The sequence below is a fragment of the Lineus longissimus genome, chromosome 1 (assembly GCF_910592395.1).
Source record: "Lineus longissimus chromosome 1, tnLinLong1.2, whole genome shotgun sequence".
Lineage (NCBI taxonomy): Eukaryota > Metazoa > Nemertea > Pilidiophora > Heteronemertea > Lineidae > Lineus > Lineus longissimus.
Genome location: NC_088308.1, coordinates 16538856 through 16566785, shown reverse-complemented (window position 1 = coordinate 16566785; position 27930 = coordinate 16538856). Strand labels below are relative to the sequence as shown.

General features: G+C 40.5%; 2 protein-coding genes across 7 annotated transcripts in view; both read left to right on the top strand.

Moving 5' to 3' along the window:
* The first annotated feature begins 321 nt into the window (after positions 1 to 321).
* Positions 322 to 6495, top strand: LOC135488905 (E3 ubiquitin-protein ligase RING2-A-like). Its single transcript, XM_064773837.1, has 3 exons — positions 322 to 1085; positions 1885 to 1947; positions 2667 to 6495. Exons 1-3 carry the CDS (start codon positions 341 to 343, stop codon positions 2846 to 2848), a joined length of 990 nt encoding a protein of 329 aa, XP_064629907.1. The 5' UTR covers positions 322 to 340; the 3' UTR covers positions 2849 to 6495.
* A 2717-nt stretch (positions 6496 to 9212) lies between these two features.
* The window catches only part of LOC135488914 (uncharacterized), a 35087-nt gene continuing 16369 nt past the window's right edge, over positions 9213 to 27930 (top strand). Inside the window, exons 1-10 of one of the 6 annotated variants that reach the window (XM_064773859.1) lie at positions 9213 to 9264; positions 9555 to 9720; positions 10968 to 11084; positions 12832 to 12954; positions 13240 to 13344; positions 14752 to 14823; positions 20421 to 20500; positions 21213 to 21324; positions 21821 to 21895; positions 22678 to 22766. In XM_064773859.1, coding sequence (XP_064629929.1) covers positions 9571 to 9720; positions 10968 to 11084; positions 12832 to 12954; positions 13240 to 13344; positions 14752 to 14823; positions 20421 to 20500; positions 21213 to 21324; positions 21821 to 21895; positions 22678 to 22766 — 923 coding nt within the window. In that variant the 5' untranslated portion in view covers positions 9213 to 9264; positions 9555 to 9570. Of the gene's footprint in view, positions 9265 to 9368; positions 9419 to 9554; positions 10729 to 10967; positions 11085 to 12083; positions 12136 to 12831; positions 12955 to 13239; positions 13345 to 14751; positions 14824 to 17726; positions 18605 to 20420; positions 20501 to 21212; positions 21325 to 21820; positions 21896 to 22677; positions 22767 to 27930 lie in introns of those variants that run through there. The other 5 variants (XM_064773849.1, XM_064773879.1, XM_064773869.1 and 2 more) reach the window with 5 other exon arrangements.

Sequence of the window (27930 nt, the reverse complement as noted above, 5' to 3'; positions counted from 1 at the left end):
CCTCTTTCATATCCATAGCTTGGCTGTTTCCATGGTTACCGGAAAATGAATCAAAAACATAGTCAGGGGCTACAATTAGACCGGGGCTACAATTACCCCATTTTACCTTATAAGTCAAAATAAAATCCATTCAAGTAAAAGCATCCGAATTTTTTTTCAATTCCCTTATTTCTATACATACAACACCCTGTAAGAATATGCGCCATCTACGCCGCCATCTACCGTGTATTGATGACACCACTCTTCGTTCCGTTTGCCGTATCGCGCCGACTGTACCCAATTTAGCGTTACCCCATACACATGGACTAAAAAAAGCCCGGATGTTGACAAATTTGCAAAGATGTCGAGTGAAATTCCTCCTCCAAATAAAACCTGGGAGCTCAGTCTCTATGAGCTGCACAGGACGCCGCAAGAGGCGATTACCGATAATACAGAGATAGCAGTTTCTCCTAGAAGTCTGCATAGCGAGCTGATGTGCCCGATTTGCCTCGATATGTTGAAAAATACGATGACAACAAAAGAGTGTTTGCATCGCTTTTGCCAGGACTGCATCATCACTGCACTACGCAGTGGAAACAAGGAATGCCCCACTTGCCGCAAGAAACTGGTCTCAAAAAGATCGTTAAGACCTGATCCAAACTTTGATGCCCTTATCTCAAAAATATACCCCAGCAGAGATGAATATGAAGCGCATCAAGAGCGTGTTTTGGCCAAACTAAACAAACATCATAATCCCAGTTCGTTGAGTCATAGCATCGAAGAAGGTCTTCGGTTACAGGCGATGAATCGTGCTCAGCGAGTCAACCGGAAACATGCACAAGATGACAGACTCGATGGCCTTTCTGATGCTGATGGAATGAACAGAAAGCGACGGGCACAGTCTGAAGAATCCGGCGCCGAGACGAATTCATTACACGAAGCGGGTTCTGAAGCATCGCACGAGACGAGCAGTATCGTTATGCCTAAAGGTTTCAATGAGATAGAACTGTTATTTAAACCTCATCCTAAAGACCTCATTAGCACAGCTCCAGAGGATACTTCCGTAGATGATATAAGATACATCAAGACAACTGCCAATGCCACAGGTTGGAACCCTTATGTATTTTTTGGTTGCTAACTCTGGTCATCCTAAACAGCATCCACCAGGTTTAAAGTCTGGTAAAGTCATCAAAATAAAATTTAGTAGCCATAAACGAAATAAGTACACCATAAAACACATTCATTTCCTGAAAATTTCATGACATTTAGGTGTAAGGTAAGGGAGCTAATGTCTAAAATCACAAGGCTCCTGTGGCAGTGGGAAGCCATATCATTTCCTCCAAGTCAAATCCAACATGACCGCCGACTGGCTGGTGGACACTGGTACATTTTAATCTCGTACACAAATGTCATGAAACGTTCAGGAAATGTGGAAAATGTCCTGATTATTTCATTTATGACCATTAGATTTTATTTTGATGACTTTAAACATGCTTTTAAACCTGATGGACGCTGTCTAGTATGACCCGCTGACTGTACTATTGAGCTATTCAGTTTAATCGGGAGCTGAAGGGATGCATGCTAATTTAATTAATAAATACTGTTGTCCCGAAGAGTGTTCTGTCATACTCTCATAGTATACTTAATTTTGATTCCCTCATTGCTAAAAAATGCAACAGCTTTTGTTTGTGCTGCTGTCAAATGCATTTTGCAATTGTTAATTTTCTTTTCAGCTATGGTTATGAGCAAATCAGTTTATCCGAAGAACAAGACAGTTCAATAAGTTCATAGTCCAGTCGCACCATAAGGCGGTCCACCTATTATATACACTTGAATTGACATTGACTCGGCCAAGAGAAACATGGAATATTCATATTCTTAATTTTCTGCTGTTATATTTTTCAGTGGATCATCTTGCTAAGTACTTGGCCATGCGTCTAGCTCTAGAAAAACAAAAGAATTCGGATGGTAAGGGTTACTGCTTCATTGTCTTTTCAGAAGATTTGTCAAATCAAATCAGTCAGTAGATACTGAGTCATGAACTAGACATTTTATTTTTGGGCAAAGTGAGCTCTTCTTGAACTGTCATCATTAGTGGAACCCACCGAAATGTATGATTTCAATGTTAAAATAGTGTTAGGCAGTGAGGAGACAGGTACATGTATTCTCATGCTAACATCAGCACAGTTGTCAGACTTTCTTGACCTCTTTGATATTAAGACATCAACAGAACTGAATGTAAAGGTCAGTCAACCTGATACATGTACATGTCCTTGTGAAAGTCCTTATATGAGCTAGAGGTAAGCATTAGTGTAAGGAAGTACAGTAGAACCTCCCATTGTGGACACCTCTCTATTAAGGACACTAGTTTTGGTCCCAAATTGGTTGTTTCCATTCAATTTGACCTCTCTAATCAGGACACCTCTCTATTAAGGACAGCACTTGTCAGTCCCATGGATGTCCTTGATGGAGAGATTCTCCTGTAAGTAGAAGTAAGTAAACAGTGTCTTGTATAGCGCCCTTTCCATGTGCACTTTCACAAAAAGTACTCCTTAGAGAGCATGGTCTTTAGCCCAGTCTTGAACCTGGCTGTGTACGTTGGCAAGCAGGGGTATTTTCCTCCTCGTCGTCAAAATCCCACACACAAGTTGACCCATTTTACATAACATCCTACAACTTGTTTTCAGGTGCCCAAGGCACTCCAGTAGAACAGCTCAAGTACAGCATCTACGTATCTGAAGGCGGCGGAACTTTCGCACTCTTGAATGGATCATTTACTCTAGATCAAGTGAACGAAAAGCATTGGAAAGTAAACAAACCGTTGGAAATGTATTACACTCCAAAAAAGGCAGAGGCCACAGAGAAATAAGTGGAATCTGACTAGACAATCTGGTGCTTCATGTGACATAAACTTCTATGGGTCATCCATAACGAACATAAACATACATTTTGGACATCAGGCCTTTTCAGGAGATTTTTGTACGGGAGCTATCGGTCACTCCCGCAATTCTGTCAGGGGAGCTATAAAAAATCACTTCCCTGGGATGCCCCAGAGGTGAGTGATCACTCCCATCAGGGGAGTAATCACATCATGCGCAGTACATTTTATTCTCGCCATAGAACTAAGGAAATTTCTCGCCCAGCAGATAGGTTTGTCTCAGCACTGACAGTAGCGCTCCTCGGTTTCGGAGTTGCATTATGATAATGAGCTGCACTACGCGAGGGTAAGTTCCCAATGTTTGGTCATCTCACTAAATAGTCTCGCACAACTACCTCACTTCAACGTTAGTTGCGGTGCCGATGGAAACCAAAATGCACATACTCCGGCAACAAAGACTTGTGTGCGATACTACGGTGTGAGTGAATGATTGCCTTGCGCATGACTCACGATTCTGCGAAAAGTGATCCTGCTGATTACGAGGTATTCTGGGACGCGACATGCACTGTCGGATGCAAGATGACGAGTGTGAAGGTGCCCGTAAATAAGTTTTCTACAGTCGCGAATATCGACATAATCATTGACGAGCACGAAAAAAAGAACCTCTCAAAAATTACCACAGGCGTTGATTTTGTCACTCTCTCGTCTGTTTTCACGGGTGTAGTGAATCACGCTGGAATGACCAAAGTAAGTTACAGGCTTGTACGGGCGCCAGCGTGATCACGCCCGTCTCCTGAAAAGGCCTGGGACGTGCCATATATCAGTTGGTTACCAGTTGGAATGTCTTCATACCAAAAGGTCCTCAGGAAATGAAAGTGAAACAAATAATTGCTTTAAGATTCTGTTCAAGCTCTACTACAGTCTATCTTTTAGAAAACAGTGTTCTTATTTGATTTGTTTTGACTGTTGGGTTGTTGGAAAAAGACTAGTTTGATATTTAATGCATTTTGTGTACTTTCTCAGGACTCAAAAATGAGAAAAGGAACAATTGAGCTTAGAGCCTACAAAGTTGCAAGTAAGTGTGCAGCAAATGCAACCAAAACATGTATTTTAATTGAAGGTTACCAGTTGGAAAAAAAGATTGGTGATTTTTCAAATTTTAAACTATTATAGCTAGGGCGATTAGCTGACCTGGTGAGGTTTTGGCATGAGGATGTTTTGACTGGACTCCTATCCGTGTAAAAATCCATGTATAACTTGCTAATGTTAAAGCAAATGTATTGTGTTCTTAAATGGGTCATCCTAAACAGTGTAACCAGATTTAAATTTAAGTTTAAAAGTTCGCAAAATAGAATGTAATGGTCATAAACAAAATGAGCAGACCATTTTCCACAATTTTGAATATTTTGTGATTAAGATTATGGAGGTGTTTAAAATGTACCAGCATCCACCAGCCCAACCAGCGGCCATCTTTGATAGACTTGGAGGAAATGATAGGGCTTCCTGAATTACCAGAGGCTTGCGATTTTTGAAAACCACCTCCTTATCTAACACCCAATATGGCATGAAATTTTTAGGAGGCGTGTTAGTCTACTTGTTTCGTTTATGACTACTCAGTTTTATTTTGATAACTTTAAACCTGACTTTGAAACCTGGGGAATGCTATTTGGTATGACCACTTAAATCTGATGATCCTCATTTCTCTAAGTAGCAAATTGTGCTATTTGGATGGCTCAACTGTGCATGTCAGTGCTGAGAAAACTAAGGAGTGAGTGGTGTCCAAGGTTTGTTTTTAAAAAGGCCTCTTCAGGATGTGCTGAAAACTAAGCTAAAATTGGCATTCTTTAATTCCAGGAATAGAGAAGTGGCTTCAATATCTTCCAATGTAGAAACTATAATGTGTTCCATACAGGTTATTGTACTAACTCAAGATAATTTCAGCTGATACATTTACCACATGCTGTAATGCAATACATGTATCAGTCTAGCAACTACTGTCAAGTATAATTTCTAACCTAGTGTTGCCTTAATAAAATTAATGTGAATACTATGTGTTACGCCAAATAGCATAATAATTATTGACATGTCATAAAAATGGACATAAATCAAAAGTGTTATGTAAATGAATGTGATGTTTCTACACTACAATAACATGTATCGGTAGACCAACAATTTGGGATTTCTCTTGCAAGTTTTCTGGTACCTATCTGTTTGTTTGAGCAGAAATGAAGTAGAAACATAGTGGAAAAGCATTTTACCTTCTGCATCCTAAAGCAAAGGTAAAGTAGCTGAATGCAGTGATGCCTTAGGCTAGATCTATTATCGAGTTCACGTTTTCTAATGTAACGTGTCACCTCCACCGGTGAAACGTCACTTGTGACATGAAGAACGAACAAGTCATTTCCATGACGTGTCACGATGTCACTTTTCACCCTCTCGACTTGTTTTTAACCTGTTAACCGCGTAATTTTGTATTTGTTAACTGCGTCCTATTGCGTGATTAAATAGATAACACATGCACATCCTCATCGAACAGCCGCTCCGTCTTGCATGCTTTAGCCATGATTCAGCTCAAAAAGTGGTGCCAGTGGCGACCCGTAGTGTTCTGAAAGGAAACTACACTGTAATGACGATCTGAGAGGATTCCCCATCGAGTTTCTGAGTGTTGTTTGGACTTAGGTGAGTCACAAATATAGGACGCCATATGACGTCTTACGCAATGCACGGTCTTTAGGCCAGGACGTCATATGGCGTCTTACGCAGTTAACAGGTTAAGTATGACAAGTTACAACATGGACCCTACATAACTCTAGTCTAATCAATTGAAATTGAAAGAATTTTGAGGTACTGATTTTGAAGTCAGTATTGTGTTGTACATTGTGTATGGGTTTCTTGGAGTGCCAGGCACTTTTGTCTGCATGGCAATGAGTTTGTGTTTTCAGGGATGATCAGGAATGAATTTGGGTAAAAGTGGAATGCAGTTTTTTCCGACTCTCTATCCAAGAGTCATGGGGTCAAACCCCATGGTCTGGTCGCTGTTCAGTCCACGGGTTTAGTTCTAGATAGCACTACATGTATATCAGGTGCAGTACCTTGAGTGCTTCCTGAAAGGGCTGTAACAGTCAATTGTGTAGACTGCTTGTCAATTTACCAGTTCTGTGAGGCAATTTCTAAAGCGAATATTCAGACATGTCTTTTCAAATCACCTGGATAGTGCAAAGCTTTTTGATATACTGTTTATAAGAGGCTATTCATGTTGTAACAGAGAGTTCCATTTGTCTTTAAAATTAAGCCAAGCTAATGTAGCAAATGCAGTAAATATATCTCGGAATGTGCATGAAACTTCAATATCATTTTTGTTTGTAAATCTTTTCTGGCTAGTAGGCCTACATGTTCGAGATGGTAATTTCTGTGATTTTGGAAAGTGTAAACGTCATTGGGTTGGATAATGAAAAAGAGATTCTTCATATTTTGTTGATGTACATATCAACTGCAATTTTTGTGTATTGTGGTAAAACACGTACTGTTATGATTGTAGTATCTTCAAAACTAATCAGTGACTGTGTTAAAGTGTTGTACAGTAATTCGTCATCGTGTAAGTTACTGTGTTTTGTATAAATACATCTCTTGTAAAATTACATGTAGACGTTTTGAGTTTTTTCGAGGAGATGGCGTTGTTCACCGGCTCAGAGACAATGCACCTGATCAGAGAGCGCACTCTTGCAGCTAAACTGGAGGTAGTACATTGGAACCTCCCTTAGTGGACACCTCAGTAATAAGGACACACTCTTTACTAAGGACAATAGTTTTGTTCTCAAATTAGTTGTGTCCATTCATGTTGACCTCTCTAATCCGGGAACCTCTCTATCAAGGACAGTACTTGTCAGTCCTGAGGGTGTCCATAGTAGAGAGGTTCTACCGTATTTGTAATGCCATGACCAGGACTGCCTGATGAAATTGTCCATAGTTTGCAAATGTTTAAAACTACGAAGGAGTCGTAAAAAAAACCCGAAATCATGGCAACGAGGTGATTTGGCAGGTTGTGACTATTGTCCCCTAAGTCCTTAAAATTCAGAAGTCGAGACCATTCAGCCTACTGTTCTCTTCAATGCCGCGCAAGATGATAATACAGCCCTGCAACGGTCAACTCTACACGTACACATGAGGAACATCTGTCCATCTACCAGTACCCCAGCAATCTACTTGCTCTTCCATTTGTATCTGCCCTGACGACAAGCTGCTATGAGCAGTTTTTCAATAAAGCTCCAAGGGCGCTGACGCCTGTGGCGACCAGAACAGTTGAGTTGGTGGTTTGTCCAAAAGGCACACCTCTTCAGTCCTGTTCCTTTCCGACCGGCAATGAAGGGAAGAAAAAAAACGGGAAGTCAGAACTTGGCAATGCGAGGTAACATCTACATTTACCTAAAGATCTGAGCATGCAAACTTGGGCTGGCTGGGCTCTGGGGGGAAGTTGGTATATATTCCTTTATGGTCTCTGTGAAAACCGCTCACAGTCATAATCACCTGGCACCTAGACATTTTGGGAACATTGTCACGACTATACACCGGTTTTCGTCCAAACTTCCGTTACTATTGTTGCATTCTTCCACAGGCCAGGGATACGAATTCATGTTAAACCAATGGGGGGGGGGGGGGGGGGTGTCTTCGTCAAGCGCGTAAACGGGGATTGCGTCATTGCGTACTATTAAGTAAAAAAGACAGCTCGTCCACCTCTGAAGTTAACTTCATGATCATTAATTTACCGAACCCAATGAGTAAGAGAACGCAATGGATCCCGCCAATGGATGAACACTTTCTGTTCACCACCGGACTGAGAAAAAATCCGAAACGACAAACAGTTTGAATAGGAAAAGGAACGAACTTGGCCGAAACTGCAAGACATTGTTATAATCAACGGGGACACACTCGGGACAACCTTGATTAAATCATGACACACACGTAGGACATGGACGGCAAAATATTAGGACACACTCAACATTATCAGTTTAATGAATAAATGTAATATATAAATGTCAAATTAACCCCAAACCTTTAGCAGTGACGATATGAACACACTCCGTGGTGTATTTTGCTTTGCAGTCCACGAAACTCCACGGTAACCCATGCCCTCCGAGTTCGTATGAAAGTAAACGGGGGTTGCTTTTAACCAATCAATGTTTCCTCATCATCATGTCAATTGGCGGAGTTTTATCGCCGAGAAGTTCCTATAAACAGATTATATAAGTCCAACTTTGGGGCGATTATGTGGTAGGGCGGTCCCCCATAAAGGCCAAACATATTTAATATGATACTGACAAAGTCCCTATCAAACTCGGCATCTGGTTGTGACGAGGTCCCTACAAAGAACAAAAAGCGTGCCGTGTGATTTGATTTGACCTTCCTCGGCTCTTATCGAGTCATTCCGAAGCCACATTGTGTCGCTTCCCCCAGGCTGTGACTGGAAGGTTAATAAAGATTGAACCTCGTGGTGTTATTTTGAGTGTGAGGTCGTGACAGTCTCCAGGTTGTGACTGTCCCCATAATTGCAATATAAACCTGACTCAAATTGTGACATATTGCACAAACCTGACATATGTCTCTTGGTTGCTTGCGACTGACGGTTACTGATTACAAGTTGTGACTATTGTCTTTAGGGAGTTTTCACAAATCCCCCGAAACGCCAACGTGAACGCTGATCTCATTGTTCAGCAGGTTGTTTGAGCTCCAGATAACGAAGTCGAACAATGGGATAGGTATTCACGTGGACGTTTCGGGGCCCTTGTGAAAACCCAAGTCCCTATCTGACTTGTCCCGCACGTAGACAGACCTGACAGGAGAGCCTAGCCATCGAAATCCCCACGCTAGAAACAGCGAAAAGGGCCAACATGTTAGGCGGTGGTCAAAAGTAATCTCATGTACAATAGCTGTCGGCGAGTCAAGAAATAGAATGAAATTACTGTTAACATTGACTCAATAGGAAACTGATAACAGCATTTTCAATTGGACGATTTGTTCGAAGGTATCTTATTTCTATACCCACGTACTTTAATCCGTCGACGAACAAAACAAGTCCGACAAAAAGTGCCACAGGGACACAGAAATTGATATTTAGGCCAGCGATTGACCTGAGCGGATTACAATTCCAGACCATATAAATCAACTTCTGACCTATAAAACAATAGTTTAGATCGATAATCAATGTCAATAGTGTTATGACAGCTAATCGTTATTTATAAGGTCGATGTGACCATTTCATTGTTTCTAAACATTGTTTTAAACAATTCAAAATTTGGTTATTTATCGTTAGATGGTTACTAGCTGTCCAATGATTGCTGACAATTTACAAGACGAGATTGTTTTCTTACCGATCCATTACTTTTGGCCTTAATTCCTTTCCGTATTGGCTGGTGAGGCGTGTTTTAATAACCCATCATGTTTTACCGGGCTTAGTGACTAATATCGTGATAAGTCTTATCACAATCCAATAATAGTATCGATTTGTTAAAACAGTATTAGGCCTACTTGCACTCATGCTGATATTAGAGAAAATACAAATTGATGGTAAGTCCTTGAATTTTCACCATGATTCGTAATGCTGAAAATCTAATTTGCTAAGATCCTGGACTCAGCAGCTAGTGTCAATGTCCACGTTTCGTGCCGTCTGTGTTAATTTGAACCATTTTCTGTACATTTCTAGATGAGTAGGAATAAAAATGGCCGAATTCGACGGCCATGCGACTTCGCTCTTCCAATCAAAACCTCACCCTATACAACGACGCGTGAGTTACGACGACCACGTGACGCTGGCGAACCAAGTACAGTCTGGAGAAAAGCTTCTGAAGCGGAGAGCTACTGCGAGCAGAGTGAGTTTCATTATCATGTGAAAAAAACCGAGTTCATAATGTACAATTACAAAATGTAAAGTCACGGAGCACACGTTTGATAATCATTCCTAATTGCCCAGGTGGTGAGGAAGGTTCCATTGTCGAATTCGGCAAGTTTTAAGACACAATATTCAGTCTTTATTAGTCCTTAGGAGATTCCCACATTTCTTCAGGCCATTATAGGTTTTCATTGAAAACTATACATTAAACCTGGGCCTCCAATATGAAAACTGACTGTGCACAAATCGCCTGTAATCATTTACTTCGTCAGCGCAACATGTAGAGGTTCTCCAAGTGCATGAGGTCATGTAATATGGCGCAATGCATTAGAAATTTTCCTGACTTGGCAGGATCTCTCAAAGGCCCAAGCCCTCACACGTACCGCAACCCATTGGCAGTCAGTTCTGTACTTTCAAGGCCTAAGGAATTTAATTGAAAAAGAAATATCTGACCTTCGGAAAAATGGTTTTCTTTAGCGCGTAAGAGAAGGTAACGCTCTTCAAGTATTTTCTCCTAGTACAACAAGAAAGTAATCGAGTTTAGAAAAAACTTCATGATTGTAGCTTTAAGGGCCAGGATAAATTCTCAACTGGCTTCCTAAACATTTGTACTTCGTTCACACTTAGTTGCCAATTTACTCGTTCTGGCCACCAAAACTAGTCACCCGTCTGGTTTCCTTTGCCACAACAATAGCAATAACAAAAACAATGATTAAGTTACTCAGTGAGAAATCATTACTTAAAGAAGTTTTTGAAGTAACCTGATCACTTCAACTTGGAGGCCTATCTGTCAGAAATGTGTATTCTTCCGAAAACAAGTGGTTCAGTTTAAAGTTCGCCTGTCACCATGATAGAGGAATTCTTTAATATGTCCGAACAGAAAAGCTACGATAGCAAGCAATTTAAAATGGATGCATTACGTCGCAGGCGGTCGGAGCAGTTGATTAAGGACCATTTCCGTATCAAAAGGGGCTCTGCACCAGCCACGGTAGGTTCAAGAACCATTTTTACCGACGAATATTGAATATTCTCCCCGACACAATCTAACTACATGTAGTTTACAGAGGTCGAAGATCACTTACTGTGTTCCCAATGCGACTTCAACATTGTGAGCGAATTACAGGCATGTGATTCATGACAACCTCGATAAAACCATGTTACCTCTCCTATAACTAATACCACATCTATCTTTCTAACAAGTGTCGTTTTTCTTCCCTATTCCTCAAGCCTTCTTCACTAGATTTAGATAGCAGTGTGATGTGTAGTAGCGATTGCAAGGAATGTACCGTTATCAGTCCCAAGTACAGTCCTGATGGTATCACACTGGGAGGAAGCACAGACAGGGTAAGACCATAAAGAAATACTCATGGTCATGCACCTGTATCAAACCAATCAGCTCACGGTTGTGCACGAAAATACTCGTTCAGCTTGAGATCATTGCGTGGTCTCACCATACCAGTTGAATGGTAATTTCCATTTAGAATATAGTTCTTCTTGAATTGTGAATAAGTGTGTTTAAACTGAAGATAATGGTGAAGTTTTAGTCAAATTGGCTTACTTATTTGGTTTTGGGGCTCAAATTGATCAACTCGTCGTGGTCGAAAAGCTGATTCGTGGGTTAAATGCCGTCAAAATCATCCCCCTAACTTCAGGCCCCCCAAACCATGAAATTATCACACATAAGGCTGACGTTACATAGGCCTCATTCGTTCACTTCCCACATGTCACGTTCCATCTTTACTTAACGTTCCTCGGTGGATGCACGGCCTTGTGGCATGCATTCAGTGAGGAACGAACGCATTAAGGGGAACGTGACATGTGGGAAGTGAACGAATGAGACCTATGTAACGTCAGCCTAACGTACAACGAAAAGCGATTTTTCTTTTTTTTAAACTGGCGGAAAGTACTCATAAACTGCATTTGTAATTGGCTGTTGATTCTAAAGCAATATTAACACGTTTTTATTCAGTTAATAAGCTCTTCCCAAACATGTCACATGGACCGGGATCGGCTTGATCTGATGCATCTGATGTTGGTATTAAAATGCAACTGGCGTGCTGAGTCAAAACAGACACTAATGAATTGAAGGCTTGACACTGGTTCACATCCCCGGTGTAACCGGGTGATTTATTGATTGCAACAATGATTGGTTATCTTCTGCTGCGATCCGCGGGATATGTAAACAACACAGCAACAGAATACAGATGCAGTGTTGACCTTCTGATCATCAACTCGTAAATGGATGACCTTAGTTTCTGAGTTGTGGTGGAATTCTATTTTTCTCGACTGTTGCAAATGGCAACTTCTTCATAATATGCGGGCAAGGATTAGCCTGTAAGAAATTGGAATGTTGATGGACGTGATTCAGCTTCAGCATGGAATGTATTCTGACCAAGTAGGGATCGTCCAATGTCATTGCCACTGGTGGCAGTTAATCTGGTGGGTTTTCACGTTTAGCCGTTTTAGACCTGAACCGCTTCTAATAAGGCTAAACGTGCAATACCCGCCTGATTTGCTACCACTAGTATGCTACCTCATCCAAATGATCTCCATTTCTCATAGGATCGATCGTTTTCAACACGTCAGCTAGCTCTGCTGATGTCGTTTTTTGAAATGGTTAAATTCTGTTTGTTGCTTCTGATTTTGGAGCAAGTCCTTGGGAGATGGATTGCCTCTCCTTTTTTGGCAAGCCAATAGAAGATGGTGCCGTGCATTGTATTTCAGAATCAACGCTTTTTTACTTTGAATGCACATGATATGATACATTGACAGCTTACTACAGTGTATTTCAGCTTTATGACTACAGCTATACCGTAGCTTTTCACCTTTTGTGTTGACCTACTTTTAACGAGGCCAAAAGCGGCACTTAACCCTGATGGGATGAATAATATCATAGACATACTAGTTTCTTTGATATTTGTTTTTTGATTATCCATGCAGTTAAAAGCTAAGTGACAAATTATGGAACATAAGGCGAGCTTGGAACTCCACCAGCGTGACAGCGCGTCATAACTGCATGCACATCATCAGGAATAATATAGACTATTTATTATTTCTTGCTATAATTGATCTTTTTTATATGAATGTTCAGATCCCGGAGATGCCCAACTACTTCGAGAATCCGATGGAGAGTGGTGTGATCGTCCCGTCCGCATCTAAGAGGCCAAGCTTCCAAGCCATTGCCAGGCGCCAGAAGAGACGAAGTCTAGAAAAGGTCAGCAGTATTGCCATACCGCGCCGTATACTGATTTCTGTCAGGAGGCCCAGTCCGTCAGACAACTACTGAAGTGTAGATCAGTATACGAAGATCACTTAACAAATAGTTGATGCTGATACTCAAGTTGAATATGAGAAGTAACGTCTAACCTGTAAGCAATACAAACACCGAGAGCAGCTTTGGTTTGCTTTAGTGTCGGGTTAGAGGAAAATTCCTCTTTTTTCTAAGCGTAAATGCATGTAGTTAAAACTAAAAAGCTCTGATCATGACACAATGTTACAGATTAACGAGGCCTCCGAAGATGAAGTATTCGACTCACCAATGCCGAGTCCAAGGCTTAAAGAAAGGAAAAGCAACAAGCTTCAAAGGAGGCTTAGCGCCGATGACGTAAATGTGCATTTCATAAAAAGTTGCTTCTGCACGAAAACCCTTGCTTCTAGCAAAATTTGTTAGCTTTGGCTCGGATTGTTGACCGCTACGACATGTCTGTAAGTTCTTGTACCATGCTTGGCTTTTCACCTCTGCTGCGATGCCGCCTTGTTGTGCTTACATTTTACATTGCATGTGCTAGAAAACACCCGTAGGTCTTCCGTTACAAGCTTTTCACATGTTACGTTGTTTTGCCCAGGTGTGACAGTATCAACTTCACAGCGTTGTCAGTGATATCTGATCACTGAAAAACCACCTTGCCCGCGGTCAAGCACGGCACGGTCCAGCAAATCCCCACACAATATGGCGATTGGAGATCAGCTTATTGATACAAAAATGTGCGGTCTTCGAACGGAATTTTCTCCGTCATTGGTAGAGAAAAATAAGTGATGTTTATACATATTGAAGTTGGTCACAATCATAAAAACGAGTTATGTCCATTGTGCTCCACGTTGTTTCAACGATTGATTTTCATTTTCAAATAGAAATATTGGCCGGAATTCCCCACCAACATGGAGAATGTCAATTGCACACTCTTGTAAATCGCAAGACAGTATTACACACATCCTTCCCGAGGGACGATTCATACACGTCATATTTAAATGTTTCACGAGATTAAAGTTTAATATAGGCCTATAACATCTTCATCGTATCATAATTCATTAATCCTTTTATCCGTTATCACTGAGAGCGGTGAAAGACCGTAATCCAATTATGGAGAAATGTTGACATTCTATCTTGTCTGTGTCATAAAACCACCAGGTTTGAATTCAGGTGAAAAGTAATGAAACTTTCATTTTTGATGCGATCCCATTGAAATGCAGACTCGGATGAGAGAGATTCTGCTTGAGATGTGGTGAAATGTTCATGCTTGACCTGGTTAAAGCAAACAATACAAAGGTTGCCCAGCATTAATAAGAGATGGATGACAAAAGTGGTAGGCATGCTGCGCGCGAACTGGATTGCATTTATGGATAGCGTGATTGAAGTTGCATTCCCCAAATCATGATCATGAAGAAGAAAAAAAACACCGGCCCCACAGTAGTATAAGAATTCCAATCATATCAACTTCCATTTTATCGATGGAAAATTCCTCGATTTGAGTCGGCAGTTGGGAAACCAGTGTTATTTTCTTCACAATTTGCTTGCTTCTTTTCAGTGTAGTTTTTTAAACAATTGGTAATGTATGAAAAAGGAAAGATGATTACAAGAAACTACAATGTAGGATATTTGCAGAACATGTCTTTGACTTCCTCCAGGAATTACACTGTACATGTACTATGATTTCTGGCAGTAAACGTGCTCTTTGGTTTCTGCCTTCACTTTCAACACTTTTGAAAGAGTTTCTTCTCATTTATGTTGTAGGCAAATGTTCTGTCACTCCGTAACCTTGGCTCACTGGCGAGGTGGAGAGTCCGAGGAAGGATTAAACCAAAGGTAAGAATCTAATGTCAGCATTCAGAATTATTACTTCAGGATACGTAGCAACGTAATATTTTTTGACAACTTCCATTCATGGAGATTCCTTAGATCGCCTTTTATCAGATACTCCCAATTGTAAATTATCTTCCCCGAAAAGTGTGCTCATTCTTTGTATAAAACCTGACCGGGACTTGATAAGACTTGATGAGCCTTACTTACAAGGCCTTTCTTATGCTTTACCTTCCGCACAGAAAAAAAACATGAACATTTGAGGTGAACTGCCGTATAAATGTCAATATTAGCTTTGAAAAGAAAACTGTTCTGCGAGTCGGTATTTGAACATACTACGAATTCGGCGTTGAATATGTTTTTCTTACTTGTGGAAAGCAAAAGATCTGACAAATGAAGTCTCGTTGGTTTAATGAAGTCACGTCGGCTTAATGTTCTGGTCCTTATCGGTGTATCCATCTACTTGTACCTTGATATTTCCCGTGGTCCTTCGGCTAAATGTAAAATGAATTGCAGATCTGTAACGTGGCTAGATAAAAGGCCTAAGTCGTTTACAAAAAAATTAAATTCGCAATTGAATTTGAAATTTTTCCATTGCGTAAATATGCAGTAGATATAAAGTTAAACATTGCCGTTGTTTAGCTGGATATGAAAATACAACCGATTGCCAAGTTTCAGCAAATTCGTATGCATAATAACTGCACTATGATATTGTGTATAACTGCATTTCTATTTTCCTGGACAACCAGTAATTACGTACGGCCTACGCCTTCTGATATGAATTGACATGTCCCTATTTGGGTTTTTACGAGATTAAAGTCAGTATATCATGTAACTTTGCAACTGTTTTTGTGGATACTTTATAATTGTGATATAATCACCTGATTCATCATAATAAGAGTAATACTCGGATTTGACCATAACAATCAACATTACCCACAAGCTCGCACCCATTTTGGAAGGAGAATGAAATGAAACACTGGTTGGTATGATAGAATTATGCCATAAGCCTGTAAACGTGCTCCTTTGCTGATGTGGCCTTGCGTCCAGGACATGGGGGCCATTAGTCCCTATACCAATGATGTACATTTCATTTAGCTTCCACCTGAGGGCGAGCTTGGGGGTAATGTTGATTGTTATTGCCAAAGTCATGTATTACTTTGCCTCCAAAATGTTGTCACGAGTGACACTAACATTTTGTATTTGGCGGTGCGACCTATCACCAAACATTTAGCTTAGATAGCCCAGAGGAACTCTCATAGCAAGACAAAAATTATTTGCTTGCTTAAAAATGGGGGGGGGTGTGTGCTTAAAAACACACATTTTCATGCAGAAAACACCTGCACGAGCAATATCGTGATTGTCTTCGCAAACAAGCGTATTCTGTTAAATTGGAGTGCAATCAAGCATACTGTGATAAATTTGGAGTGCAATCAAGCATATTGTGATAAATTGAACAGAATGTTCAGAATTCGTCACCTCATTATAGCAAAGAGGTGTCAAAGGAGTCATCGTTTACCCATTCTTAGGAAACATAGCTTATTTCGGTTCCTTTGATCAGAAAGGAGGGGTTTTAGAGATCCCACTCCAAATATCAAATTGGCCGAACTCAACAATCAGGCCCCGTAGAGGACATTCAGAAGTAGATTTCTACATGTAAGGGCATCCAAACAGAATGCTAATAGGCTTACAGAGCATGATATAACGTTAGCATAGGCCTACAAATAAGTAGGTTACAAAGCGTTTGTAGTGTAAGCCAATGTTTGCTAGTTTTAGTGTATAGTGAAGAATCAACATAATATTTATTAACTGTCTATTAGTTTAGTGACGTATATTTTGTAAAGTTGTTCATGATAGTTTCATTTGATCTTGTTGGCGGTTAATTTTCTGTTTGCGAGTGCTTCTGACATGTACATGCAAGCATGGAAGAAGCAGAACTGTAATCGGAGCTTCGAAACGATCTAAGCGATTTGAGGATCACACGCTTCTGGATATTTCATTCGTTTCTCACAGGACTGCGAAGACTATGGAGGGATTCTAAATTGCCGGAAATATTTCGGTGATAGTATTGCCCGGATCAGCCCACGTTTGCTACAAGGTTCTTCAAGTTAGTTTTCCGTGTTCGTTATGCTGGCGGGGAGCACACCGAGGTAGTATGCTAGATCGTGTCGAAGAGGTCTGTAAAATCCTTTAGAAATAGAAATATCAGAATATTTTAACGTCATTTGTCATCTGAGACATAGGCAACACAATACCACTGACACCAACAAAATGTCAGAGGCATATAGCGCTCCTAGCCTTAAATCCAGAGGCACAGGCCGGGGTTTTGCGAAGTTAGAGTCCGATGAAAGTCGCTGGTTTTGAAGAGAAGATCATATTGTATATACACTTAGAAGTGAAGATTTTTGAGCTTTTCAAAAAGCTTTTAAATGTTTTTCGGCCAACACAATCCCCGTAGAGTTCTTTCTGTAAAATGACAAATCTCCTACAGTTTGTGAGATTCTGAAAACACGACGCTTGAAAACCTCATTGGGGTGCATATTCGTGTTGGCTGAAAATCCTTTAACCTTAAGGGTTTTTCAAAATAAAGCTCAACAACCTTTATTTCTAAGAGTGTAGTGTTCTCTGCCTTGTGGCCAGTAGGACAATTTGACCCACAATGTTGCGTATTCAGACACAAAAGGTCTCAAATAATTAATAACGCTTTCATCTCTCAGTGACAGGAGACATCGCACTCATAATCATATTAATGCACATTCTGTGTAAGACAATATTGACACAGCAAGTCACGAAGACGATCTCTGGACCACCTCTCATGCAACTGATTTCAGTCATCAGGTCAAGCTGAAACGTATTCTTTAGAGTCTTTACAACGATTTCGGGATATCTTGATCTTCTGTTTCAAGACAGCAGAAGGCTTGGGATTTTCACAAAATCATGCCCGCTATTCGGATGCCAAAAAATTGGCTTGCCGTCAAGATTGACTTCACCTGATCTTTTCACCGTTGCGGACTGAACGCCAAAGATTAGCCTGCTGGTCAGATGGCAACTTGCAGTTAGCGGAAGGTTGAGGCTCGCGTTTTGTCAAATACATTTCTTTGAACAATCCGGAATACAGCCAGAGATACATGTACAAACGATAAGGAATGGCTATTGCATTATTTTCCGCTGTGGAAATCCTTTGAGTGATCGTTCAGTGTTATAAACAACCAGATTCAAATTCGTACGGCGATTCTTATAACGGTGATTCTTCTATGGATAAGTAAGAACTTGTCTTCACGAAACTTGTTCAAATTTCTTCACTGGATTATATTGACCAAAAGATCAACGAATCGTCGGAGCCTGTGGTGTGGTGAATAACGGATGAACTCTTGTACTGAAAAGGAAACGAATGTACTTTTATTTTGCAAAAATGGCTACAGTGTCACTCCCTAGACTGAAAAACGTAACGGAAAACCGGAGAGGTTCGGAACCAATTGGGCTAGCGAAATCCCGCCCGAATGAAAGATCCTCCCAGCCAAACAGAAGAGGATCGGAGAACCTCGGGGCTCAGATAGCTGGCCTCAAGCTGAGGTACCGGCACGGATCGGAGCGGTCCATCAGAGAAGGCGTGGAACATCGGGCAGGTCGTCGAAGAGGTTCGGAGAACTTCGGGGAGAGGTCAAAGCCTTTCGGTGTTCTCTTCAGGGATGATTCCAGCGTGAAATCGTATGCGAGTGTCACATCTTCAACGAAAGTCAAGCGAAGGTTATTCAATCGTTCGAGGTCGTCGATAGACGAACAGAAGGTAAAATGATGGCAGGTCTACCGAGTTGGCTATATACATGTATGCGACGGTGTGTAATTTACCATGTACGTGTACTCTAAAAAAATCCAAATCCAAACGATATCCTGAGAGCCTATCCAATTTGCGTTATTCCTGTTCAGAGAGACTACTCCTTCTTTAACAACCAATATTGTAGATGGCATCTTGACTTACAAGGGCTTTAAATACAATATAGCTGATTCATTGATAATGAAGTGTCGCTAGTGGACGCTGTTTAATTAGGATGACCACTTGTGATATAGAATCTGCACCGTCAGGGGGTCCTAGAATGTGTAGATGGGTACCTTTATACAATAATGAATTTATTAAAAAGTGGGATGGCCCGGCCCCCTCCATTTGCTGTATTTTGTGGTGTTGGCATCTCTATACATGTATACAGTGATGAAGTATTCTTATCAGACTCGCGCCTATTGCCGTCAACAAAGAAAACGCAATGCCGAAATACAACATGTATCTCATAAATGCACTGATCCGACCAATTTTATTTGTATGAAACAAAATACTATATCGCGTACGGCGGATCGAGTGAATATATAGACCAGTCTTGCAATATTATTTCAAATAGAGAACATGGTCTCTCTTACTTCTTGCTCGTTAGGTTTTTATAAAACGTTTAACAAGATTTGAACATAAACTTTAAGGGCAATTAACGATACTTGGGCGTCAAAATGGAGAAGTCTAACCATTCAATGTTTTTATAAAACTAATTTCTTTCTTTCAAATGCCTTGGGCCAACAAGACAAATATGGGTCATTTGGACTCAGTTATATTCGAAAACATTTTCTTTAGGGCTTAAAATCGCACTTTAAATTCGGATCTGCGATATATTGAGCGGTCAGTCCGTTAATGATCAACGAGAAGCGGTCATGTCAGTTTAGGGCAAACTCGAATTATTGATCTGTCACGATTTGTTTTCAAAGTGGCTTTTGAGAGATATTACATATTCTAAGTCAGTTCAATCCATTGATAAGTTTAACCATTTAACAAAATGCCATTCTAATGGAAATATTTTCTTTTGTTGGTAAAGAAATATGAACGGCGAAACAGGAACCACAGAGGCTGATTTAGTGATAATAAATTTGAAAAATAAAAAGCCATAGAAAATTCTTGAGAGCCCTGCTTGATTTAAAATTTCTTGATTCATTGAGAAATATAAAGCTGACTGCTTTGTTGTTTTTTTCCTTCTTACTCACACTTTGTGTTTTGACAACCGTTCATGTAAAAGAACACATTAACAACACAGTGAGTGTAAGTAATGAAATCGTGGCCTTTGTTTACAGTGTAGTGAATTGTTCCCTCTTTCTTTCTGAGTTAAATGCGAGAGAATGTTGTGTTTTTTTAGGAATTGATACCGGTGCTAAAAAGGGCTTGGTTCTCTCACCAAACACTGCGAGCGTGGAGCTCTTATTTAACCAAAACCTTGATTGCCGCCTCGTTTTGGCCAACATGGCTCCCACGTTCTTAAAAAAACTGCGTTCTGATTGGTCAATTTAATGTCAACACTTAATGTGAATTATGTGGGACATAATTCTGAATTAGTGTTGATATTAAATATATTGCGATGTGTCCACTCCGGCCAGCGATAGACGTCAAAATGAGACACGGTGGACGCATGGTGCATTATACATGTAGCCTACACTGTAAACTTTGGTTAATCAAAGTGTTTAGAATACCCACCGACGCCGTGATTGACTGCTGATAATTTATGCAGTGATCAGTACTATTATTATCAATTTTTAATAAAAACAGGTTCATTGAGATTTTCATTGTATTTCAGGTGCCACCGCTTGTGCGGTTTAAAAGAATTGGACGAGTTGTTCTCATCTGTGTCGCTTGGTGTCGTTATAGCTTCCAAAAGTAAGGTTGTGTGGGTCATTCGTTGCTACAGACAGGCTTCTCCTCAATCTCAATCTCCAAGCCTCGTGATACTTGCAACGTGTACTAGCGTACTTTGCTCCGCGGCAAATGCTGGTTATCCCCCTCATTGAGAGATTGGCCCATTCTGTCAATAATAGCGTTGAAGGCTATGGTTTTTATTTCACCCGGCGGCTTATGTACCGAATAATAATGAAGAAAAAACAAAACTCTCGCATCTCCAAGAAATTATATACTGTAGGCCCGATAAGTGTGGAGAATTGCTACCAGCGCCCTGGTGGCAGACTTAAATGACGACGCAGCAGACCAAGTGGAATGATTGTGAACCAAATAATAAGTAGAAAAATAATTGAAAATGGAATACATTACGAATATTACTATTGAGTATATACACGTATCATTTTCAATAATACTTAGAAGGTTTTTAACAGGATTAGAACATAATTTCATAATTATATACTTATCACTCTTGCCTGGAGCTGTAATATTTTTTGTAAAAACTCTTTTTGTCGGTTGAACGGGGATCAACACTCGTCTGACCATTTGAGGGACGAAAGGACGGAGTTTGTCGTGCCGTACGGCAATGGACAATTCGCCTAATAGGTGAACGAAACGGTCATTTAAGCACCCGTATATCGTGTTTTGTGATTGACCATTTTTCATATTTTACGCTATATTCTTCTTGATGTTCCAGAGCAGAGGAGGTGAAAGACCAACTGTTGTCTATCACACAGTTCAGTGACGAGCCCCTCGTCGCTAGCAAGGACTTACTGTTTGATGTATCCATGTACAAGGCCACGAGACATGTAAGTAGACTGTCTTGACTTTTACTTGACCGAAAATGGTCCGCAATTGACATTACCACTTTCTAGCGCAAGATTTCCCGGACGTCTACTTGCCTCCACCATAATAATTTGTCATGTTGGAAGATTTTGTGGGGTGGCGACCCCTATACCCCCCCCCGCTAAAACACACACGCCCTCCCCCCCCCGCGAGGGCCTATTGCGATTGGCCAGTACAACATGAAATCCAGGGAAGTTGTTGGAGGTTCCCGTTTATCGTAAGTGCTGCATATGAGCAGTATATTACTGATGAAGTATGACTTGAATTCCTGGTGTATATTCAGTTCCGACATTGGCGAACGCCAAGCTATCTAATATGCAGTTTTGTATCATTTGCAAGATATGAAATAATGTGGGAACACGCTAAATCATGGTTATGCCGACCACACGGGTGAGTTTCATTGGTTTCTTGCTGACGGTAAAAGTGGCAAGTGCTTTTATTGTCGATTTCCTGTTTTAGGAACGAGTCTCACAGGAAGCAAAGCGAATTTTACAGTTAAATCCAGAACATAGGACAGAAAAAGACATAAAATATGTGAGTAGAGAAGCAGCATTATCAAGTCCATAGCTAAGATACGCAATACTACTGCTAGTAACTACAGTCCATCCGCAAATGTTATGTCCGCATCGTTTGAGGCTCTGGAAGACGAACTACTGGTCGGATTTCCTTTTAGTTTGGTTTTTATTGACATTGCCTCAAAACCAAGCATGATTGTTTCATTTTAGTAGCCATGGTAACGACATAATTTTTTTGTTTGCATTTATATGTGTACATTGACGCAGTGCATTGAATTCGGACATTTTCCGCTCTGTACGGTTTATTTCCCGACCTATCTGGATGAAATATTCAGGTTATTATTTTCAGGTTATTATATTTTTGTGCCCATCTAATCATGGGCCACAAATGAATAAGAAATATCCAGAAACCAAACATGGCCATTCCAGGCATCATCCAAACGACCCATTGGACTTCGCTGAAGAATTGCTTTCATTTCTGCCTTGAGAATGCTGAACCCTTAAAATCATGTTTGGTTTTGAGGCAAGGATCGATAAAAAACAACCTTCAAAGCAATCCGACCAGTAGTTCGCCCTCCAGAGTCCCCAACGGTACGGACATAACATTTACAAACGGACTATAGTAAACTGTTGGCTGATATTCACAAACAAAGGAAACTTTGTACGATATGAATAAATACATTCTCTGCGAAAAGGTTAAAATAGGAAAATACAAATATTTACTCTCATATTTTTGACGGTATTGTTAGTTTATACTAACTTCTGTGTTGGTGCCAGTTAAATTACATTTTTCTCTTTCAGTTACAAATAGCTCTACGAAATATCAATGCTTTTGCGGAATATCCCAAGAAAATACAGAAAGCAATGTGCCAGGTTGGATGGTGTGAAAGGCAAGTGCAAGTCTTCTTCTTCGCTGCGATATCTCATGTTCTTGGCAGGTTTTGCAACCCTTACGAAGAGCAGCGGACTGACAACGAATAAACGATGTGTGTAGTGAATGAATTTCATCGACAACGGTTTTCAAGAGTTCTCTTGGTCCTATATGTACGCTGAATTACGAGTGTCGTGTAAATGAAATTGCGCAAGACACACACCATCGTACTTCGTCCAATGTAAGGTAAAATTGGGTAACTTTTTTACCTATAACTTAGGTAATGCAAGAGATTTCCCAGCAGATTCACAAAAACAGCCCGGGATATTGTAGTGGCACCTCTTCCAATAATGCTGCAATATATACAATGACCCAGTGGCTTTGGGGTAATTTGCCCTTGATAATTTCAAATTACTTGTTTTTTATGCATAAGAACACTTTTTTTCGCAGGTTTATGGTCTTTATTTGTAATAAAACATTTAGTATTATCACAATCTAGGTTGAGACGTGATTTTGCTGGTATCAAACGGTATTTATTGAACACATTAAGAGATATTCGATGCAATCACTTACCAACAATTTGAACATATCGTCGCAAATCAGACTGATTTTAAACTGGTGTTAAAACACAAAGTTCTATTTATCACCTCTGTTGTACATAACACCTTGTGTCAGACTCTGAATTGAGTGACGGTCTTGTCGTGCGCCGTTAAAAACTTTAGTTTCAGGGATGGGTCATGTATCAATCCCAATTATAGCTGGCATCACTTTAATGGTAATGCAATGTACATGTACCATGCGAAATGCTGCTATCCAGTCAGTGGTGTGGCTTAAACTAGAGACCCCAGTGACTTTGAAAATATTTTTTTTCGAAACAATGTTAGATAAACTAGTATGAAACCTCAAATGTATCATTGTTGGTACATAAAGGGTTACCATTTTATCTATTTTATCTAAATCAGATAGATTTATGATCAAATAATATAATTCAGGTATAAGAATGAAGAAACTTAGCATCTTCATGATTCTTGACAGGCTTATTGAGCTACATGTATTTATAGGGGCTACAAATCCCCCGAACCAACGGGTTACAAATTACCCGAGGTTACTTTGGTCAGAAAAGTGTATCTGGAAAATTTACTTTTAACAATACAATACAATACAATGACATCAAATGCCACATACAACATTTTGTACACTCAATACTAATCGCCTGAACCACGTTTCAAATATATAATTGCTCTGTAAGTGTGGAAAATTCATACCTGCAAAAACTTCGATTTGTTTACTTCTTATAGCCAAAGCTCTTACATAACATGTTGCGTGATCCAAAACAATCTATTTTGTGATACTCAAGAGTCACCTCTTTCATATCCATGCTTGGGTTGGCTTAATAATTCCATGGTTATCGGAATATAAATCAAAAACATAGTCAGGGGCTACAATTAGACCAGGGCTACAATTACCCCATTTTACCTTATTTTGCCGTTCGTAATAAGAATTACTAAGGCTGCTTGTTGTACAGCCATCCTATTACGGGTATTCGAAAAAGCTGGACCGCTGGTACACTAGATCTTGACTCATGGAACACCAGCGCGTGGATTGGAGATCGCTCAGAAAATGGGATGTTACATTTTTAGCTCACCTCTTAGCAGAGGTGAGCTTATCCCATACCGTGGCGTCCGTCGTCCGTCGTCGTCGTCGTCGTCGTCGTCGTCGTCGTCGTCGTCGTCGTCGTCGTCGTCGTCGTCGTCGTCGTCGTCGTCGTCGTCCGTCGTCCGTTAGCAGGGCACGTTTCGTAACTGTTAAAGCTATTGAGTTGAAACTTGGTACACATGTAACCTTATGTAATGACACCTGGGAGACCAAGTTTCGGTCCGATTCGTTTCATGGTTTGGCCACCAGGGGGCCAAACGTTAAAAGTGAAAATATGCAATATCTCCCTTAATAGTAGTCGGGAAATTTTGAAAAAAATATGGTAGGTACTTCTAGCAAAGGTGCATCATATATCCTCCGGGTTTTTGATTTGACCTCCTTTTCAAGGTCACAGAGGTCAAATGGTGTAAATTGGCCGTTAGGATGTGACGATGGCACGTTTCTAAACTGCAATGACTATTGATACCAAATTTGGTACACATTTACCCCTTAGTCAGCTGATCTCAGGGACCGAAGTTTTGTCCAATATGATTCACCACTTGACCACCAGGGGGCAAAATCCAAAAGCCTTAAAATGTGATTATTCCTTAACTTCTTGCCCGATTGCCACCAATTTGATATCATGGGTACATCTAACCACCATACAGTATATGTCACACAGGTTTTTAGCTCAGCTGACAAGCTGAGCTATTCATATGAGTAAATGGTAGAATGAATGTCCGTCTGTCTGTCTGTCTGTCTGTCTGTCTGTCTGTCTGTCTGTCTGTCTGTCTGTCCGTTAAACAGGCACGTTTCAAAACTATGGTGGATAGGCGATAGATTTTCCCTCTGAGGCATTGAGACCCTTCAGGACTCCTGAATAGACCAAATGTGGGTCCGGCAGGATGAGCGGTTTGGCCACTAGGTGGCACCGAGCGAAATTTTCCAAAAACTTTGCCAGCAGCTGATTTCTCCTAATTCTTCAAGTTGGGGATCATGAATCAAATCTAATCTTATAGAGCAAAGCTTTCTCTTTCATTATCAATAGGCGTGGTTCATGAATTTCTCACCAGGTGGTGTTACTGGCGCAATTTAGTGAGCACCCCCAAGAAGAGCATTTTAAATTTCGCGCGAGTTATCCCATGCGCAGCGAACGTCACGTCTCGGAGTCTGCGCAGTTCAGACGTAAGGAGACCATGCTATGGAATAGATCGCGTTCTGTCAATTCGGAGGTAAGTTCTCATTAAATCCACAATTTCACAGGCGATAATATTTGGCTGCTTGTGTTATTGCATGTTGATGACATTAGGGAAGGCTTGGATTGTTTAATTGGATGTGATTAATTTGAAATAGTTCGTCGACGATCGTTGAAAAACGATCTGAAATGCAGCTTGGTCTGAGAAACGATGTCAAAGTCCGGCTTTAAAGCATGGATTACTCAACAAATAACTCTTGTCACATAGCAGAACTAATGTGAATAAACAAGACAATAATAAACATCGTTCCGATATCATCGGGTAAGGTTGCCAATGTACATAAACAGTGTAATTGAGGATCCACTCCGGCGATTTGAAATGTCAACAAACAGTAAATGCGATAGCTGATACACACTGACACATGCACACTGTACATAGCGCAATGCTTCAAACGGGGCCGATTCATCACTCTTATCACAATGTATTCTCAATGAACTTCCTTGATCATTCGGCCCTAGCGCCTTATCAGTTGTTGTTGGCCTTGTATTTGATATAAAACTTGGCTAGCTTAGCTATCTATCAAAATTAAAATGTTATCTCCTCATCATGTTTTGCAGGAATGATCTGCACTACTGCAGCTGCATTTGAACATATTTGGTGACCACATCACAGATGACCAAGAGAGAGGATCGAGCTATGACTTTGCACATCCCATCGACTTCGGTGTTCACCAGTGCAATCATCAGAAGAGCCATTCAATTTTAGTATTCAAGTATTTCATTCTGTACCTCAAAATTGACTAAATAAAGAAAACCGCATGTGGCAGTTGGTTAAAAAAATCAAGTCTATCTGTTTAAAGTTTTTACTTGCTATCAACATTTCAATGGTGGCATTCTGCTAAGGTTTGTAAGAGTTTCACTTGACTTAAGCAGGGTGTACACTAGTAAAATATTAGCAACATTTTTACAACAATTTTGCAACAAGCCCTTCAAGGCCCTGTGTACACTAGCAACAAAATTGCAACAAATTAGCAACATTTTTACAACATGTTGGTAAATTGTTGCAAACTTTTTAGTGGGAACAAAGGGAAATGGGTATTTTGGAGGGAAAATGGATGATTCCAAGGAGAGAAGATGTGTTTTGAGTGCTACTGCAGCAATTTTAGCTGTCATTGTTGAGAGATGGAAGAGGCGGCGAAATAACCAAAGAGAATATGGACCAGGCCCTGGATCAAAATGAGGGTGGATCATGGGGCATACCACTGCCTGTTAAAGGAGTTGCGGCTGACTGACAAGCCGTCATACAAAAACTTCCTGCGAATGGATGAAACTTCTAGAAAAGGTTTCATCACCCTACGAAGCAAGACACTCACTTGAGAGTTGCTATACCTGCTTCTTGTTCAAGTCACATGACTTCAGGTAGATCACATGACGCAAATCCTATTTCTGATTGGCTGAAGAGTTTGCAACATTTTTACAACATGCAACAAAGAATTGCATTGCAACAATTTTACAACAATTTTACAACAATTTTACAACAATTTACAACATGTTGTAAATGTAAGACGCGTTTTGCTCTGTACACACTACGCAACATTTTTGCAACATTTGTTGCAACTGGAAATGTTGTAAAAATGTTGCTAATATTTTACTAGTGTACACAGGCCTTTAGGCAATAATAGAGTTGGGTAGGGCATTTTGTTAATGTTACCCTTTTAGTTAGGGAAACTGGTGCCTTCTGCATTAGGTGGACCCTACTTGCTCATCTGTCAGACCGGCCTCACACGTCGGCAGTAGAGTTTAAGGTCCAGTCTGCGAGATTTACCCATTTCTACCCAGCCAAAAGCGGGTGATTGGGCTAGTCTCTCCATGTGATTCAATTCGCATGGATTCTTGTGTCCTGTGCTGAAAGGCTCCCTCCACAAGGGCAGACTACATCCGGTGGCAATAAAGTATGGAAGAAAGACAGAAGACGACCAATTTGCGAAAAGGATCATCATCATCATCATCATCATGGTAACAGCTGAGGATGAATCATGTTGCTGTGTGTAGAATTGATGGTCCAATATAGGTTAGGTTATCTGTTAGCGCACACATTGCAAGGGTGGAGCTTGCTTGAAGTAGATTGCGCCAGTCTACCGTAATTCACTGTTACACATCCAGAAGCTAATATCCTCAGGCTTTGAGTCCTTAGTTTAGTAGAGTTTGACGAGTAATGTAATATATACGAACAACGCAGCAACAACTCAGCTGAGCGCCGGGCCCTTGGGCCTCTTGTTAATTTGACCTTCTTGTCAAGGTCACAGAGGTCAAATGGCGTAAATTCGCCGTCAGGCCGTAACTATGGCACGTT